Source organism: Olea europaea, chromosome 16 (genome assembly GCF_002742605.1).
Source record: "Olea europaea var. sylvestris chromosome 16, O_europaea_v1, whole genome shotgun sequence".
Lineage (NCBI taxonomy): Eukaryota > Viridiplantae > Streptophyta > Magnoliopsida > Lamiales > Oleaceae > Olea > Olea europaea.
This window is the reverse complement of record NC_036252.1, coordinates 17,588,520-17,609,366: the sequence shown is the minus strand read 5'-3', so window position 1 is coordinate 17,609,366 and position 20,847 is coordinate 17,588,520. Positions and strand designations below refer to the sequence as shown.

The 20,847-nt window shown below is 35.9% G+C and overlaps 1 protein-coding gene across 1 annotated transcript; it reads right to left on the bottom strand.

The window, feature by feature from the left end:
- Window positions 1-210: 210 nt before the first annotated feature.
- Window positions 211-1,347, bottom strand: LOC111412707. The gene is made up of 2 exons (XM_023043630.1): window positions 847-1,347; window positions 211-789 (listed from the first exon to the last, which is right to left on the bottom strand). Exons 1-2 carry the CDS (start codon window positions 1,345-1,347, stop codon window positions 211-213), a joined length of 1,080 nt encoding a protein of 359 aa, XP_022899398.1.
- Between the last annotated feature and the right edge of the window lie 19,500 nt (window positions 1,348-20,847).

Genomic DNA, 20,847 nt, shown 5'->3' with positions numbered 1-20,847 from the left:
TTTTTCCTAAAATGAATGCTGTACACACAAAATAAAATAACGTCAAACACACAAAGACAAAAATAAAGATGCATGCACCAAAACTCATAGGTGAAAATGCACATGCATGAAAAACAACAAAACAAGAAAAACAAACAAACAATGTACACGTGATGCATGCAATAATTATATATATTAATCAAGAACCAAGCATGTATCAAAAATACTTAATCAAGTAGGTATATAAATGCTCTTTCCTTTAAGAGCACCGCGACCTCTAACCAAATTTGGGAGATCGATTTTCTTCACCCAAACCTGTCTAGAACGGAGATTGTTTCCAGACAACTGTGTCACCAATTGAGTCAAACGATTCACTTGATTAGCAAGGAATCCAATCTGACCAACAGACACCTGATTTTTATTCTTTTTCAGGCTCAAGTTTTTACTCTTGTTCAGGTATTGATGACATCTAGGGCGGATGTGACCTAACTCCCCACCGTGAAAATATGTAGGGACAGACCTAGGACCTATGATATGCTTACGCTGATTTCTATTTCTAGGCCGACGGGTCCTATGACGTCTGGTAGACCTACATCCTGAAGATCCCACAATATTTGGTATGGGGTTAGTCACAATGTTTGGCTGGTCAGTAGCACGAACAAAGGTGGTCTGTGATGTACTAGCAATATTCAGATCAAAACCTAGACCTCCCGTATAACCAGTCGGCTTGCCTATACCTAGAATATTATTTGGCTTTTCAGAACTACTAGAAAAGGCAAGTAACTGAGACCTAGACAACTCTAGCTCACTCTAAAGGTGTTTAACCTGAATAGTTAAGGTCTCATTCACAACGGTCAACTCACTTACTCTCTTAGAGGACATCTCATTCTTACCGGTGAGATCACTAACCCGGGCCTGTAACTGTTCCTTCTCTAGTCTAAGCTCCTTTACTTTCTTGCTCATTACCTGGTTAGTGGCTAAGATCTTGAGGCTTTCCTCATACATCCTATCATAGGCTGTTTCTAGATCTTGCTCACTTCCACTCTCATCACCAGATTCTTCACTACTATCTAAGTCCCATTCCCTATCACTCTCCTGTTCGGATCCACTCTTAACCCTAGCAACGAAGGTCACATATTTTCCATTCTCCTCACATGTGGATTTCTCACTCTGATTGTCCGAGCTAGGCTCGTCATTGGTTAAAGTAGTATTCATTGCCTTCTCTTCAACTCTCCTAGCATTAGGGCACTCATTCCTCACATGACCGAAACCCCGATAGTTATGGCATCTCACGGATTTAGATTTTCTCCTAAATTCACTCGGGCCACCTTTTTGTCTTTCTTGAGACTTCTTCTTATTCCTAAACATTTTTTCAAAATTTCTTAGCTAGGTAGGCCATCTCCTCATCATTGGGTGAATCTGAGTCAGAAGATTTCATCCAATTATTCCTAGTGGATTTCAAGGCTGTGGATTTTTCCTTAGCAGGATTGTCTAAGGTCAACTCATAGGTCTGGAGGGATCCGACTAACTCCTCTACCTTGATAGTGTCTATGTCCTTACTTTCCTCAATAGCTGTGACTTTCGGCCTGAAACACTTAGGTAAGGATCTAAGAATTTTTCTAACTATCTTAGGCTTCAGAATTTTCTCATGTAGGTTGAAAGAGGAATTCACTATATCATTTAAGCTCGCATAAAAGACATCAAATGTCTCATCATCTCTCATCCTGATTTCCTCGAACCTACTGGTCAGCATCTGTAACTTAGAATTTTTAACGGCTTGGGTTCCCTCATGTGTGGTTTGTAAAATATCCCAAACATCCTTAGCTACCTCACACATAGATACTCTCCTAAATTCCTCGGAGGACACAGCCATAAACAATGCATGTATGGCCTTGCTATTAAAGTTACAACTATCCAATTGTGCTCTAGACCAGTTTTCTACGGGGTGGGAATGACTACACCATCTATTGTGGTACTAGTGGCAGACCAACCATTCACTACGCTCTGCCAGACACGCTCATCCATGGATTTCAAAAATGCCCTCATTTTAACCTTCTAATATACATAGTTACTACCATCAAAGTGGGGTGGCACATTCAACGAGGTACTCATCTAGACTATTTAAGGTCAGGACACGATTTTAGGCTCTGATACCACTTGAAAGTAAAAAAAAAAAAAAAATTGACCTAGAACGCTTAGATATGCTAGAAAGTTCGACTAACGCGATATAGTATCAAGTTCAAATTTTATGCGTTACCAAGTTTACGTTCTAGACCAATTTAACCTTATGTGCGAAATTAATCTAACTAAAGCAACAAATCACTTTAATTATTTGTCTAGATGATTAATCATACAAGTCAATTAACCTATGTTGGAATGCCGCAGTTTGTATATTATGCAAATCAGTAAATAACAAACAATATGATGACGGAAAAACCCCAATGTGGGTAAATCTCCGGGACCAAGCTAGTAGTTTTCACTATACCAATCCAGCCAGTACAAGTTATGCCAAACTCCGTACCAAGTCAGACCCGCTGTTTCAGTCTCACGATCTACTGCTCTAGATACAGCTAGTCTCTTACTAGCTTCCCAATCTACCTCCTATAGCCCAATCTGCTGTCCAATACAGCCTCCTGGTCTCTAGCTAATTGTATCACCAAGTGAAATTCCAATAATATCCTGTTCTTGTCCAGTTCCTGCGCTTGTCATCAACTTCTCTCAATCTCCCAATGAGAGAGTCCCTTCCTCAACAGATGAAGAAGTTTCACAAATAATGATGTTTTTTCCGACAGTGGATTGCCCGGATCACAAGGTGTTTATGAATGAATTCCTTGTTCAGTTCTGCCTTGGATCACTTGAGAGAATATTGAAGATGATATCTATGTAAAGCACAATATGACAATCTCTCTTTCACGTTCAAGGCCTTTGTATTTATAGTTGGGGGCAATTAAGAGTCCTAGGCCGTGTCAAACTTTTCAAAAATTGAAAATACGATTTTTCATATAACATCGTCGCTCAAGCGAAAAGCGAGCGACACCACTTCGATTGAGCGAACATTGAGCGGCGAGCGAGCGATGACCATTCTACTTCCTCTTGCTCGAGCGGTGATAGGGCGAACAGCTAGCTAACTTCCGTCGCCGTAACCTTAATTTGAACCAAACACTCAAACCCTAGTCCCTACCATCTAGCTTTGCTAAATTGCACCCTAAGTCTCTGACTTTTATAACATTGTCCAATTGAGTCCCTGACTATTACAAATTTACAATTTAGTCATTTTGTCCACAGAATTGCCAATTACACCTTTAGACCTAACACATTCCTTCCATCCTACGGTCAAAAATACATACTGGTGGCAGTGGACTACGTGTCTAAGTGGGTTGAAGTTGTGTCTTTGCCAACTAATGATGGCGGAGTGGCAACTCAATTCCTCAAGACGAACATTTTCACTCGATACGGTATCCCGAGGGCGATTATTAGTAATGGTGGAAAGCATTTTTGTAACCGCCTATTTACTTCGTCGTTGGCTAAATATGGAGTAAAACATCGTGTCTCGACTCCATACCATCCTCAAACTAGTGGGCAAGTGGAAATCTCCAATAGCGAGTTAAAGAAGATTCTCAAAGCTACGACCAATGCATCCTGTAAAGATTGGGCTAAGAAACTGGACGATGCACTTTGGGTATATAAAACAGCATTTAAGACTCCAATTGGCATGTCTCCATATCGGTTGGTACTTGGAAAGGCTTGTCATCTGTCGATTGAGTTAGAGCATAAAGCATACTGTGTGACACACTTGCTCAATTTCAATATGAGGGCAGCAGGAGAAAAGAGAGTTCTACGACTTCATGAGTTAGATGAGTTTCATTTGGATTCGTATGAGAATGTAAAGATTTATAAGGAAAAGACCAAGAGATGGCACGACAGGCATATACAAAAGAAGGAGTTTGAGGTTGGTCAGTATTGATGTTCAATTCATGCCTTAAGCTTTTTTCGGGAAAGCTCAAGTGTAGGTGGTCGGGTCCCTTCACAGTTGTAGCTGTGTTTCCACATGGTGCTGTGGAAGTGATGTCTCAAGTTCAACAAAGGAGGTTCAAAGTAAATGGACAACGGTTGAAAGCTTATTGGGGAAGTGACTACTCCAGTGAGAAAACAACCGTGCCACTTGCAATACAAAGTAGTCAGGACAACAAAGTCTAGCTAAAGACTATAAATTATGCGCTTATTAGGAGGCACCCAATTTCTAAACCTTTTATTTACTTTGTTTTCTGCATCGCATTGTATATAGATTGGTTTTAATTATTAATTTACATTAGATTTAGGCACGTTTAAATTTATGGAGTATCATCATCCGATCATGTTTTCATTGAGGCCCTTAAATATAATGTTGGTTATTTCGAGTGTTTGGGCTCAGGAACGCATGTTCTAGATTATTTGATCTCTAATGTTTGATTTGATTACCATATGCAGACACATGATGTCGTGGAACACTCAAACCAACATAGAACGAGGGAAAAGTATGATGAATAAGATTGTCTAGCCGTTACCCATAGTCCTTTCCACACTCAACAGAAAAATACCTTCGTCCTTTTCTTCCTTGTCCTCTTACATTCTTAATTATGTTTTTAGACATTGAGGATAATAGCTGGGGGTGGGAAACTCTTTATGTTTTTGGTTTTCGTATGTCTTTGTGCGTTGTTTTCGTATGTTTAATGGAAAAATTTTTTTTGTGTGTTAAGTTAGAATTTTTTTTTTTAAAAAAAATCGTTAAATTTTATATTTTGTTTGTTTGTTTACTTTTGATTGTATGCTTGTGTGGGTTGGACAGTTTGGCTGACAATGATGATTAAATTTTATACTTTGTGTTGATTTATAAGCTGTGGATAGGAAGCATGCTAAATTGATTAAAACTTAAACTTGCAAAATGTGATATTATATGCACACTAGAACTGGGTTTGACATTATGATGGAATGAATTGATTTATGCATGTGATAGATTGAGTTAGTTGGACATAGATGTTTTACCCAAACCATACAAATTAATTATCCTCAGACCAAATTTAGCACAATTTGGAAAGATCTTACTGTTGTAGGAAAATACGGATGTGAATGTGGATTCCTTGTAAGAAAATGTTTGTGTGGATTGCTTGAGATTAATATGATAAAATTGGGTGAAAGTCTTAAAGTGAGGGTCGGTTTGCTTGAATAGGTGTGTTATAAGGGACATTGCACTAATCAAGTCATATATTTTGAAATTTAAAATTTCTCTTTGGAGCATTTATGACTCGAGCAATTAAGTCTGCAAGGGTATCCTAAAACCTGGTGCCCTAAAGTCGTCTGAATTGGGAGTCATCGGCCTAAAGCTCGTTACATGAGTCGTTTAAAAAACAATCAGAAATGAATTTATCCTAAAAAATTGTTCTCTTTGAAGCCTTTTTGACTCAGCCTATTAGGCCTGTAAGGGTATTTGAAAACCTAGTGCACTAAAGTCGTCTTATTTGGGAGTTATCGGCCTAAAACCTGCTAATTGGGTCTAGAAAACTTAAGGGAGGGTTAAACAAAATCCGAAAAAGCAAGTGTATGGAAAAAAAAAACACAAAAACGAAAGCACTAAATGCCTTGTAAGTCCCAACACTTGTTCGAGAGAATTTGACTTTCGATAAAGGATAATTGGCGTAATTGAATCTTGGTGGTCAAAGCAATCAAATAATTTGAGAATCCTTGTTCATTGATGTGTTGATTTGCAACTAGTGACGTCCACCTGAATTGGATAGGGTGAGGATAGTAATGAGAAATTTAATCTTAGATCACACATTGGGAAAAGAGTGAAAATGAATAAGTTTGGGGGTGCGTGAATCTTACAAGAGATAAAATGATATATTTGCCCATAGAGGGTCGGGAATTGGAACAATTTGTGAATTCATTAATGCCTACTTAGTTCTTCACATACACACTTCGATTTTGTATTGGAAAAGTGGATATTAGTTTGGTATTGTGACTTTGAAATAGTTAGTAGATTTAGCGCCCTGATTTCAATTAAAAAGCTAAACGGTCCAACCAAATATTTTAGCATGATTGTGTGTTTGTTGTTATTTAAGTTATAATTTTGTTCGAGGACGAACAATGGTTTAAGTTTGGAGGTATTTGATAAGTGCAATTTGTGTATTTATTTATTTACATTATTAAACTTTTACATCGTCAAATTATTCATTTATATTTAACTTAGAGTAATTTTCTTTGTATTTTTAGTGATGGACTCGTTTGAAGCATTTGGAAAAGGATGAAGGATTAATTGACTATTTGATGCAAAGTTTGGGAATGAAATTTTATACTTTGAAAGTGGAGGTCATGAAGAAAATAATAAATTAAATGGGCCTAAGTTTTGAACTTAAATTTGGATTCAAATTCATTAGCCAATTGGAATCCTATTTTACACAAGGAAGTGGGCTGGTCCAATTAATTTCACCAAATTTAAAAGAGCTATGCCCACAGAAACACGTGAAGCAGGAAATATTATATATACACATAAGCTGCCACCTTGGGGATTGATTTTAAATACATTAAAGAAGACGGCTGGAGGGAGAAATCAGTGCTGCAAGGTTGAAATTACTCACGGCAATTGGGTAACAGCTTTAAGGATAAATTGCAGTCAAACATTACGGTAAATATGAAGACGACAACCGCAAGGAAGATACGGATTACTGGATTATAATTGGAGTTAAACACGTTTCGTCAATTACTCGGTGATGTCGTTTAAACTTTATTTGTTTGATTCCAATAATATGTTAGGCTAATTCGTTTCATGTATTCGATGGATGACAAAATTGTTTAATTTTTAGTTTCAATTCAAGACCTACGTTTGTATGTTAATTCTTGCGTTGTGATTCCATTAATATGCTTATTTATTTGTTTTAATATTTGCGCATCATTAGGACAACAAGTTGTTTATTCATAGTGTTGGAAAATTCACGATAGATATAACACTATTATTGGGACACCGGGCAATAAATATTAGAAATAATATTTATGGCGTGTGCGATCATTTGTGATAATTATAAATGTCAATGCGTGTTTGCCATATGAATTCGGACTAGAAATATGATTGTCTTGTAGTAACCATAGGTTTATTATATCTTAAAAAAAATAATAAATAATAGTGGAATTATCAATCGTCACAATTGCATGAATTGAAATAATTATCACTGGTTGAGAATTTGAACTAAAAATTGATTAGTGGCGTCGAAAATCCAATACGTTCACACATTTGATTTTTAAACAAATTTTAATTGATTTAATAATTTTTAGTTACAAAAATTAGTTAGCTATTCATTCGATCATCTTTTGGTTACAAACTCGAATTTAAATATATCAAATATACTAAAATTGATCCTTATTCTCTGTAGGACGATAATTCTCTCATCACGATTATTACTTGTACAACGAACCCGTACACTTGCGAGAATTTGACGAACAATTTCCTTGCAAAGTAACAAGGGGCTTGAGGAATAACAAAACTTAAAGGGGATAAAGCACACTATTTTGTTGTATTAAAAACCTGCTCGGTGCGATTAAAATAAGATTTTTTTAGTAAATTTTGAAAAAAAGTTGATAAAATATGTTATTGAAAAGTTACAAGGCCTATGAAATATGTAATCCTAGAATACTTTCCGGTGCGAAATGAAATTCCTCCAATTCATTCAACCAAAAACGGTTGAGAAAACCTCACTAAAATCGTAGAAAGTCTTGAGCGCGATGTCCCTGACGGTCGAGTGGAACAAAGGTTTTGAAAGGGGCAAGGGCTTTGAACTCTAATTCTGGAAATAAGTCGGGGCCCTTTCACTTCGCAGGAAATTCGTCATCAAACGAAAGGGAGATTGTAACGAGCAGGGGACGACGACGAAGACTTTTTTGGAAGCGGGGAAAGGATCAAAGAGAAGAATCAGAGTGGTGATTTTGATTTTAAGAAAGAGTGTTCCTTGCTTGTTACGCAATTACTGATTGCCGAAAAGGCTTTGATGCCGGGTTTGAAGCGAGCCGGGCCGGGTCTCGATTCAGAAAGATTCGTAACAACCTGAGGTGGGCACAACAGAAGAAGACAAGAAAAGGAAGAATTTCTTTCTTTGATAATATTAATTGTTAACTTTAATTTAAGCTAGAAATTAGATTTAATCTCTACCAAACAATGGCCTAAAAAACACTTAAAAAAAAAAAACCGAATGGCCCTTGGTAGTCACCACCATTATCTATTTTGTTACATTTTAACTGCCTTCTAGTTTCTTTTTTAACTTTCAAATGAAAGTCTTTAAATACTTCCAGCACTTGATATTTAGATTTCAACGGATATGGAAACACTTTTCTGGAGTGATCATCAATAACTATAACACAGTACAATGCACCACCTAGATATTTACTTTGCATTGTGCAAACATCAGTGTGAACTAAATCAAGAATATGAGCCTTTCTAGATACATGAAATCTACAAAATGCAACTCTACTTTGCTTTCCAACTAAACAATGAGTACAAGGGATTCGTGATGCACATTTCATATTGTCTAGGAGCTTATTTCCAACAAGAAATTGAAATCCCTTTTCACTTATATGGCCAAGCTGCTTATGGTATAGCTCAGTGAAGGCTTCATTTTTAGTAATATTCATAACTCCATGGATTAATTTTGCTTGTGTTCTGTAGAGACCATTAATTTTCTTTCCTCTAGTAAAAACAAGAGAACCCTTTGTAAGTTTCCAACTACCATCTCCAAAGTGATTGTAAAAGCCATCTTCATCAAGCTTTCCATAAAAAATCAAGCTGCAGTGCATATTAGGAACATGTTTGACACCCCTGAGAAGTAACTTGTTACCAATGCTAGTTTCCAATTGTACATCGTGCATGCCTACAATTTTTTACTTTAGCTTCATTTCTCATCCTGATCCAACCAAAATCACCATTGGTATAGGATGAAAAGAAATCCCTATGTGGAGTAATATGAGCAGAAGCTGCTGTATCAAATATCCATGTAGAATCCTGGCATGTAAAGTTAGTAAATGTTTCTTCATAAGCAATAAATACCTCTGCATCAGATGCAACTGCCGTCGTCTCCTTTTGTTTTTCTATTCTTCACCTTTCCATTTTGACTGTTCTTTTATCTATTTTTTGCACTTCTTTTTAAGGTGCACTTCATCATCTAGTGTAAGTTTCATGGTAGACAACTCATTCAACAACCCTTGAAAGTTACTCAGGTGCTTTGTAATACTATTACCATCCCTGTACTTTAAATTTACAAGCCTTCTGATCACAAAGGCCTTGTTCTGTGCAGTATTTCTTTCATAAAGACCATCTAATTTCTGTCAAAGACTATATGCATCTACTTTTTTGACTATATGATGGAAGACACTCTGATCAACCCACTGCCTAATCTGTCCAACATCCTTTCTATTCAACTTCTTCCAATCCTCATCAGTGTTAGAATCGGGTTTCTCACCATTCATTTCAATGGGTTCAAGCAAATCTTTGCAATGCAAAATATTCTACATCCTAATCTTCCAAATAGAATAATTGGAAGCTATGATTTTAATAATGCCACTAGCTGAATCCTCCATTTTAATTCTCATCATAAATACAGAGACTCAACCAATTGCTCTGATACCACTTTGTTGGGGTGGAATCAACAAGACAAGAAACGGAAACGATATTTCAACCCCTTAAATGTGCAGAATTAAAATGGAAATAATAATAACAATACTAGGCTCCAATAACTCACACACACAACAAGAAAATTTAAAATTGTAGTATAGTTTTGGGGTGTCGTATCCACAGGGAGATGAGAAATTAATTAAAGGGTACAACAAACTAAGATTTTGATTGTGAGTTGTGTAAGAGATAATATATCAATTTGAAATGTGTTCAAATGTTAAAATGTGAATTTACGAGATTTGAATCAAAGTATGAAATAGTAAAGCGTCGGAATTTCGTTATTAGTTCAGATCATTCAACGTCATTCATGCACTCAATTAAAGATTTTTCATCAAACTTTAATTGGAGAATATAACATTAAGGCCCAATTTTATTTTACAGTAATTCAAAAATATGGATTTCCCATAACATATACCCACTTTAATATATTGAAATCAGATTATAAATCCACCTTATACATCAAGCATAAAATCGTAGAGAATCACACAATAGATAATTGAAATTGAAATTTAACAATCAGGTTAATTTTACGATAGATAAGACATGATTAAATCTATGCGAAATATAGTAAAATATAAATCAATCTCACAACAATGCTTGAAATTAATTAATTTAAATTTTTTATTTTACAGAATAAACCTAAACTAAAACTGAACTAAATGAAGCGAAATCTACTAAAATCGTGTACTTGTACTATAAAGAAGAATGAGGTAAGTTGGATAAATATCCAGAATTTCTATTATTATATATATATATATATATATATATATATATATATATATATATAGAAAGGATCATTTTCCTGACATAGTTGGAAGTTCCAATAACTTCCAAAATTCATGGATACAAGAAGGAAGTTTTATAAAAGCAACAGGAAGAATTGCTCAGATGCCAGTGAGCAAGTTCTGTTTGGGTCATTGACGAAATATGAACCGAAGACTGAACCTTGATATACCCCAGAACAATACATTTTTGTTACCACGAGACAAGAAATCCAAGTCTAGAATTGTTTAGTAATGGAAATCATATTACAAGCGTGAGAAACGTTGAAATAATCGATACCAATCGAGTTCCTCTCTTGCTTCACCAAGGATTTCTAGTCTTCCATGGAGTTTCTTCACCCAAGGTGAGAGAAAATTGATGTGGAAAGGAAGAATGGCATTCTGGGTCGAGATTAGGGCTTAAAAATGTGTGCCAAAAAAGTTTCCATAAGTGTTGGTGTCAAAAAAGGAATATGAGATTTTTCCCTCGAAAAATACCTATGCGGCCGCATGGTTATAAGCCGTGCAACCGTATGGTTCAACCCAAATGGCCCTAGAAGTTCTTGGAAGGCAGCCATGCGACTGCATGGTTGTCAACATTTCCTCTGTCGGATAGTTATTAGTATTTTGGTTATAACTTTTTCTTCCAATGTCTGATCGAGATGATTCAAGTAGCATTAGAAAGCTAACATGAAGGGCTACAATTTTTCTTCAGAAATTATCTTTCAAATCGATCATCTTATATGTAAAAATGGGGTCCCAATATGAGGCTAAAAACCAATGCGTAACTTTTTCGATTGGGAATTAATTCGTGAAGATGTTATGATCATTTTCACTTCCTTTGACTTCTAATTAGACGTAATTGACCATTAGTATTCTTGAACCATCATTCCATCGCCGGTATCATCTATGGATTATTTGTAACTTGGCCCTTGAACTTTCACTTTCTTCCACTTTGCCCCTTTTTACTCATTTCTTCCAAATTTCAATATTTTCCATCAATTTGCGATCTAGATCAAGACATAAGAGTAATGAGTACATTTTGATGTTAAATAATCATATAAATACAACAATTAAGAGGGAAAAGTATCATATTTTACACTCTTATCAACAGTTGAACACAGAGATTTGTTGATGGGGAAACCTATGAAAGGAAAAACCCTGAGACCTAGTCCAGTAAAAGCCTTCCACTATGAAAAATAATGGGATACATAGTTCTTCTCTAGAACACACTCTAGAGTTACCAATACATCAAGAACACATATAGTTCTTGGATACCAACAACAACATTATACAAAAATAGGTACACACAATAACAAGAAGAAAATCTCACTAAACAAGTGTGTATTGCCAGAGAATTGGAGAGGAATCTGGACTATCAGCTCTAGTCAAAACATAGCTCTCTTCGCCAAGAATAACATACTGAAATTTCAATTTAATTAGATCACAGATGAGCTCAATCGTTGGCAAGAGAAACTGAAAACCATCTGTCTCTTTCTCTCGTTCCTTTCTTTGTATCTATCTTTTTTTTCTTTGTTTTGGGACCTGTTAATTGGTTTTGGGAGAAAGTGGCCACTACTTCCCACAAAAAACAACTTCCCTCACGTGGAGGGAACACCCAACAATTCTATGAGCACACCATCGCCTTCATTGTGCTAGTCCGCAACGTAGGTGCACAATTCGGAGTCTAATTCCAGTAACCACCACCATCAAGAAAAATTTTGCGAACCAAGAAATTCAAGATTTAGTCGTGTTTCAAGAAACACTACAGATGTTGGCACCAACCATTGGAATTCCAAACATTTCAAGATTCAAGATGCTTGGTATTGTGTATGCCAAATCACTCCAAGTTGTAGCATTGTCTCCAGTCCAGTGAGCCGTGTCATTTCTAGAACCCACAAAAGTAGATCTGCTTACTACAAATGGCCTTTTAATAGTTACGTTGACTAAAGCTTCATTAGTAGATTTGGATTCCAAAAATCCACAATTATGTGCATTATACTCAAAACGAAGATGCATGTATAGTTTTCTCATCAATGAGAAGTTGAATTCCAGCATTGATCTTATAAGGAGGAGTATCAAGAGTAGGAGATGGATTGGGAGGTTAGGAAACTAATTTAGATACGTCATTCATGTAGTCTAGTACCCATCAACAGGGTTAAGTTCATTGCTATTTTTTTTTCTTTCATAGATTGATGGCGGTGGACGAGAAAGAAGGAAGATGGAGTGAGTTTTTTTATTTTTTATTTTCTGATTTTTAATTATTTATTTGGCACTCGTTTGTACTTTTTTGAAAAATTTGAGATTATAATTATAATTAATTATTTATTTTTTTTTTATTTAAATAAGAGGATATATTCGTTATTTCACAATTTTTTTATTGAGAAAGCGGATGGCAAGAGCTAGATTTTGAATATGGACCTTTTGTGCTAATTTCAATAGGTGGGGGTTTCTACATCATGTCTAATGGGTTGGGGATTTTGCGCAATTGGTTCTTATTTAAATTGTTGGAATGCAGAAGCAAAAATATCTAGAAATTAAAATTTTCTTTAATTCAATAAATAAGATCGCCTAGATGTTTACGTGTACGTTATATCAAGAATAAAGGATTAAAATTTTCACCTAAATTCAATGACCAATTCTTTAATTAATTCTGAATCACGAACTTTCAGTTTTTTGGATCGCAAACTTTTAACTTTTTAATTTCAAGAACTTGATACTTCAAACCTCAAAGTCTTCTATACATTCTCCAAAATCAAGACTATATTTGTGGGTAGGCAACTTCTTTTGATTAGATTCAAGAAACTAATTCTTGGACTCAACAGTTGAATAAGATGAGAAGATTATAATTTTTTTCTTTCCAATTTTGAACACTATGAAATTATGTATTATGACTGTTGTAAGGTTTCTATTCAATCCCATAGGATGTCTAGGTTTCATCTAATCTCTATTTATAGAGATAAAATAGCTCCAATCCTTGTACAATAACAATTCCATATTCAAATAAAAGTTCTAATTAAAAATCCAAGCATAAGTTTTAATTAAAGTCCAAAACCAATTAGTTTACATTTAATTACATGTGTAATCCTAGTACTTTAATTACAATTATAATTAAGTTTACAACTTTCATAATCTAAATACAAAACTTTATTTTCATTACAATTAAGCCCAAAATTATTGTAATTACCGTAATTAAGTTCAATACTTTATAGGGCCACAACAGGAATCTGATCGGATATATATTATCCAAGCTCCAATAATTAGATCCTATCTAATTGACCATAGACTACTCAAACTAATCATTAGTCTTTGATTTTTTTTTAAAGGCAAAAGACCGGACTTCTGAAATATATAAGATTATAGAAGCCAATAAATTTGTAATACTTTCTTCTGACCTACCGTATATTTATTTCATCCTGTTCGAGATTCGATAACTAGGTACGAGTATAAATGATCATTTTGTCCTACTAATCATACTCACTAACTTAAGTATCATTTTCTTCGATAGTCCTGTGAATTAATCACGGATGTTGAAGTTTTGTCGTCGCTAGACACTAAGCTCAGATTTTAACCATTTAACAGAAAATACTTAAGTAGTCACTCTATTCATATTTCAAGGAGACGATTCTCAACAGGAATTCATGTTTTCTACTTCACTCATTCTCAAGTTTTGAGATATTTGACCAATCAAATTGATCTCACCCATTGATGAATCAAATGACCATTAAAATCACAAAAAGATATGCATAATCCTATTAAGGGATTTAGATGAAATACACAGCGACCAAGTAAAATTTAATTCTCCACAGGTCATGCTATAGAATTAAACTCGATACATGGTCCGTTCGATACACTCCAAGTGTACTAATATTACCTTTAACTATTTTCTGCAATGATGACAAATCACAAACCTAATAGTGAATACAACCTTCCAGTATAATGCGCCAACTCTTACACATTGGTTGTGAACAAATTATTTATGATCAAAATATAAGTTGTATCAAACTGATTTTCTCAACGCATGTACCCAACTTATATTTTCACAAGTGGTCATAAGCACTTTAATTCGAATACTCTATAATAAATAAATTCAAATATAATTTATTTATTATAAATTATTATTTTATCATAGCAAAATATACTATATGGACACACAATCGAACACCAAAATCATAGCTTCTAAAACCTATTGAAGAAAAACATAAAATACAACATTGTTTTCATAGTCCAGGGTCTCGTTTTCTTTATTTATTAGGAATTTCAACTCATATAATTATGTGAAATCAAAACAAATAGTCAAAAAATTTATAATTATAGTTGACCTCCAAAACCGTGTCAACATGTGTCGATTAAAATTATGCACTCATGGACATATTCCTCAATATGTTGATTGTAAGCTTGAGCAAATATTCAGTTGTTGATCAAATATATTCCAGTAGGAAAATAAGGCATATACTTATAAATGAGGGAACTTATAATAAAGAGTAAAATGTGTGTTGGGAGAAAAATACTAAGTTCTTTTTTTTTTATCTATCTGAAGATTCCTCCCTTCAAAATGTTACAAAGATCGCTATTTAAAATAACCAGGCCGATGTGATCACCGTTGAATCAGATCCACGTGGCCTCATTTGCTAGACCCTGGCATCGTGTCATCCTATCTCACATTAATTATATTGACAGACATTTGACAAAGGGTCAGCTGCCCTACACTTCTAAGCTGATATTTCTGACATCTATTTAATGAAGATGTCACATCAATCAGTCCTAAAGATACGTCTATTAGACCCACTTTTGAGAGTTATGGACTTCGGATGTGAAGGTGTTCGATAAAAGGGAGAAAACCACTATGGCTAGATGAGGAGAACACTTCAGTAGTTGGGCCTCGACTATTTGATGAAAGCACTTTAGTATCAATTTCTTTACTCTTTAATTGAATGCCACGTGTGTACACATGAAGCTTCCACTTGGTCCCATTAGGAAACGTTACATATGGTCAATAACAATAGTCTCCTAAGTCTATGTATGGTCATTCATGGGATACATAGAATTTATATTGTGTAAGAAAAAATTTTCGTCGGGAGAAATTTAGTCGCATAACAATAAATTTAATTGCATAGCAATATAGTCCGCAAGTCTAATTCATGAACATTTATGTAAAAATTAGAGTTTTTGAATAATTTAGGTGACTTTGAAGTTGCATATTGAGGAAACTTATCTGAATTGACGCTCATTTATTCCGAGATCATAATTATACATATATGCTAAAGTGGAGAGGTATATTGTTGAAGTGTTTCATTTCGTCGATGTGGATGAGGTTGTTAGAGAAATTGTAGAGGTTGTACAAGGTCATGGTTGGGGAGCATGAGGCATCATCGAGAGCCATGCTAAAATGATTAGATATCATGTGCAATTTCCAAAAAGACAGCTGATAACAATTCGAGTTCCCACACACGCAATCATCGCTGCATTTAATGCGTAATGATAGCTATTATGAGCGTGCCTCTTGTTGCCTAGGCGCATTGGCACGGGTGAGAGTAACGATATAATTTGGGCCTTAGAATATGAAACGGCAGAGTGGTGAATGAATCATATTTAATAGTTAAATCAACGGCTGGGTGTTTTGATCTTCAATCCAACGGCTGAGATCGAATTCCTTCACCTATAAAAGGGAAGACGCTTAGGCAAAAATCACCTTTGCCTTCACATTATCTTGACTTGGCATTCTTTCTGTTCTTTCGAATTTTCTTCTAGCTATTAAGCTCTTTGCGTTGTGATTTATGAAATATTCTGCTCTTTTTTTTCGAAAACAAATTTTTCTACTCTAGCATAAAGGTCCTAATCTACTATTTGCACATTGACGAATGTGACATTTTCACAGTTTAAAAATTAGTAGATTGAATGTAATAATAAATTATTTCTCCTTTAGCCCTTGCTTGATGGATTTTAAAATCAAATTTTTAGTAAATTTTGATAAAACTTGATGAAATATGTGGTTAAAAGTTCCTCTTTGAGACACATTTTTCAAATAATCAGTTTTCTATCAAATTCATTTTCAACGACACATTCTCCTATAAAATAATGTTAAACATTAACTCAAAACCTTTTTTTCTACTTTTTAACCATACATCTTCAAAAATTACAATTAGAAAATCTATTTATCTCACAAAGGGACTCAAATTGGGGCAAAGTTGTGAGTCCTATAAAATGTGGTTGAAATTAGTTGTTAACTTTAATTTAAATTAAAATCTTATTTTGCAAAGTGAAGATGATATATGTCCATACTATTTTGTTTGAAAAATTGAAAGTTTCAATAATATGTGTTGCCTCGTTTCTTGTAAGGACGACGTGGACAACAAATGCCAGACCCACTTGAATACATGTAAGCAGACACATGACACGAGGTTCCGGTTGACAGTACTCCAAAAAATTGTATATAGAGAAAGGCAACGTCATGAGTCAAATGTGTTCAGAATCCAGCAATAGATTCATGAAACGGTTGTATTATGATCACTGATTGCAAACAACTTAATCGAAGCTAAGTGACGTGAATTTGTAGTTAAGTAAATATGTAATTTGCAAAAAAGAAGAACAGGGACAATTTGTAGTGTCAAGAGTTCCATTATCCTCTTCCATGTTACGTTATGGGATATTTATGGTGCTACAAATGAAATGCTAACCCTTCTATAGAAGTACACGTGGCCTCATCTCCTTAATATGTATCTAATCATAGGCATCAATATTGACCTGCTAGCCTATGGTACACACTATGCTTAAATAGAGCACCACTTTTGTTGACAATACTTGATATTTATACTCATTATCAATGTCCAATCAATCATTCCTAAAAGACTTCGTACATAGATTCAAGATCTCCCTCGCGTAGGTTGTCACTAGTTAGAGGGTCCTCGAACTCTTCAAAGGCTACCTCGGAGCTACGAACTTCAACATAGCGGATACGGTGGGCCTTAGACTTGCACTTCTTGACCTCGCCGATTATAAGTAGGGCTTCATGAGGTGGTTTCAATGCCGTGAGCGGGTTGGCCGTTTCGCCACGTGGATAAGAGGGTCCTTATCTTAGTGCCATGTGTGGCGAAGTGTAACAATAGTCCTCCCAAGTCTATAGATGGTTAATTTATATCATGTGTGGACTTTGGAAGCAAACCGATCACTGACATGTGGACTTGGTCTTGGATCGAGGCGGGTCATTAACGAACTGTCGAGGTTGGTTTATCCATATTATTGCTGAAATTAATTTTTGGAGCTAAAAAAGGACGAGTGATAAACTCCCGAGGCTCCCTAGTTTATGTTATAGCTAAAATTTATTTCTAACCGACAGACGTAGAATTGAAAATGTCGGGGCTTGCCTAGTTGTGGAGCCAAAGCAGTGAGAGAGATAAATTGCTGAGGCTGATTTTATTTGTAATGATTTTCTTTGAAAGCAGTTGCCAATGATTTGATGTTTTGTCCATTACCAAAAAAAAAATAGTGGAGACATTACGACTTCCCATACACATATAACTGTCACAGTAACCATACAATGATGACCATGATTTTGAAATATGAAATGAACACGTATCTTTTTAAAAAATTACATAAATCTTCCCACTAATTATGCATTTGCGTCTAACGAAGATGGTTATAATTTTTAAATGCAAAGAAGTGTGTCTACATATATTAGAAACTATTACAAATCATGAAATGTTTATGATATTTTCTCTTAATAGAATCAATTACTAAAATTCAGAATCAGTTTATGAAAAATTTGCAATGGCTAATACTATATTATTTAAATACTCCATCATCCATTGAAACTTCTTACCTCCTTTCAAGAACTTAAAGAAAGGAAGACATTTGTCAATGGCCTTCGAAATGAAGCGATTTTGGGTGGCCACGCAACCTGTTAATCTTTGTAACTCCTTGGTTTTTGGGGTGACCACATTTTCACCAAAGCTTGAATCTTTTTGGAGTTTATCTCTATCCTTCTTTGGTTAACCATGTATCCCAAAATTTTTTCAGAAGTGACATCAAATGCCCACTTGAGGGGGTTCAACCTCATCCTGTACCTCCGTAGAAACTGAAATGCTTCGTTTAGGTACGTTACATGGTCTTATGCTTTTAGGCTCTTGACAAGTATGTCATTCACATAGACCTTCATTGTTTTTCTAATGAGTTCGGCAAACATCTTGTTAACAATCCTTTGGTAAGTGGTCCCGACATTCCTCAGTCTGAAAGGCATTATTTTATAGTAATAAAGACACTATCGATGATGAAGTATTTTTCTCGTCGACTGGGTATATGAGAATTTGATTATACCCCGAGTAGGTGTCCATGAAGCTTAGTAATTCATGTCCCGCCTTGAAGTCCACTAATTGATCTATCCACGGTAGGGAGAAACTATCTTTAGGGTACACCTTGTTGAGATAAAAAAATCAATGCACACTCTCCACTATCCGTTGTGCTTCTTTACTAGCACCGGGTTGGAGACCTACTTTGGGTATATGGCCTTTTGATGAAGCCATTTCTAATCAATTTTTGTATTTCTTCCTTCAGGAACTCATACCTTTCCGGATTGAGAGCTATTCTCTTTTGTCTATGCAGAGCAGCCTTATGATCAATTTTTAAGTGATGGCAACTGACCATGAGGTCAATGCCTACCATATCATCATGCCTCCATGCAAAGATGTCAAGGTTCCTATGTAGGAAGTCCTTGAGTCTTTCTTTTATTTTCGGGACAAGCCTTTTACCATTTGTAATAACTTTGTGGGAACTAAAAGGTTTACCGAAAAACTTTCCAACTCCTCCACTGGGGCCGTCTAGGGCTCGGATTCATTCACATGGGAGCCCAATTTGTCCAGAATGACCTCCTCTGGGATGGCTAGCATCTCAGCATCCTGTTGTCTGGGGCTTTGCTCGAGGGAGGCTTCCACGATATCACCACAATGACGTCCCTGGGCTCTGCCTTTCTGATCAAGTTCAAATAGCACTCATGGGCTCCTTTTTTATCACCTCTAATAGTCACTATCCCCTGCTCGGTTGTAAATTTCATGCATAGATGGTAGATTGAGGTAACAGCTCCCAGATCCTTCATAGCTGGCCTTCCCAAGACTCCATGATAGGCTGATCTACTCTCCACTATCAAGAACTCTATGAGGTTTAAACTCGTTTAAGGTGAGTCTCCCATTTCAACCGGAAGAGTTATCTTTCTCCTAAGAGTGATGCTGTCTCCGGTGAAACCATATAGAAGGTGGTAATAGAAGTGAGTTCATGATCCACAATCATTTTATCAAAGGTTGCTCCAAAGAGAATGTTAACGCAACTGCTATTATCTATTAACATTCGTTTTAGCCTATTTCGGGCCACCATAACCCTTACAACTACGGTGTCATAGTGTGAAAAGTGGATGCATTTTGCATCTTCTTGGGTGAATAAAGCTAGTCAATGGGAGGCCTTTACCCTCTTTGGCATAGTGTTTTTTTTGCGCATTTCTCGTTTCACTCTAAAGTAGGGGCCTCCGAAGATTGTGTTGATTTCATGGATTGGGGCATTTTTCAAGTTACGTTGGTAACCCCTATGTGGCTGTTGATCTCTTTGCCTTTGGCTTTCTGGCTTTCTCACACCTAACATGTTGATCCTAACTCAGCGGGGCCTACTTCCTTGGAAAATTCATTCATTCGCGCATCTCAGGAACTTACTTGCCTAGGATGTCAAGCGATGTCCCTACAATCTACCGTATCATGGCTATAGGAGCGTTAGTAAAAATAATATTCGAGGGAATTTGGCCTACGCCTTGGTCCCGAACCTCGTTCTCGGCCTCTTCTCTTACCGGAGGCTTGTTGCATTGCTCCGATTTGTTTTGTATTATTTCCAGGAATAACGCCCTCGTAGGCTAACGTGGGTATTGTGTTTAGAGTGGCCGTTGAAAGAGCCTGCCCCGAGTTGGGGGTGATTTTGTTTCCAACTTGGTTCCACTGGTGATCCATCAAATGAGAGGTAAGTCCTCTCCCACGCTACCTCTGTTGGGGTTGAAGATCTCTACTAGCTCTATTTTTATGGTCAATCAACTCCTTGTTGATGATTTCACACTTCATAATTTCCAGTAAAGCATCATTTGTGGTTGGGTTTTAATTTTGCACATCTCTCTAGAATAGGGTGTTCATGTTCAAGTCTCCCTGCAACGTCGATAAGGCCTCATGATTCATTACTTGGACGCACTACGTCATCTCATCAATAAATTGAGATAAAAAGCTCTTTAAACTTTTCTCAGGTTGCTGCCTCATGTCTTGGAGGCATTGAATGGAAGCATCACCCTCTTTGCTTACTACAAACCTCTTTAAGAATGTGGTTTCAAACTCTGGCTAGCTCCTAATGCTCCCAGGGAAAAGCCTATTATACCAAATTTTCGTCGCTCCACTCAGGGTC

What these genes read in the sequence shown, in the direction of transcription:
- LOC111412707 (XM_023043630.1), bottom strand. Translation starts at nt 1,347, where the DNA reads ATGTTTAGGAATAAGAAGAAGTCTCAAGAAAGACAAAAAGGTGGCCCG. An exon ending in ATGAGATGTCCTCTAAGAGA is followed by an intron (nt 790 to 846) that starts GTAAGTGAGTTG and finishes AAACACCTTTAG; the next exon opens with AGTGAGCTAGAGTTGTCTAG.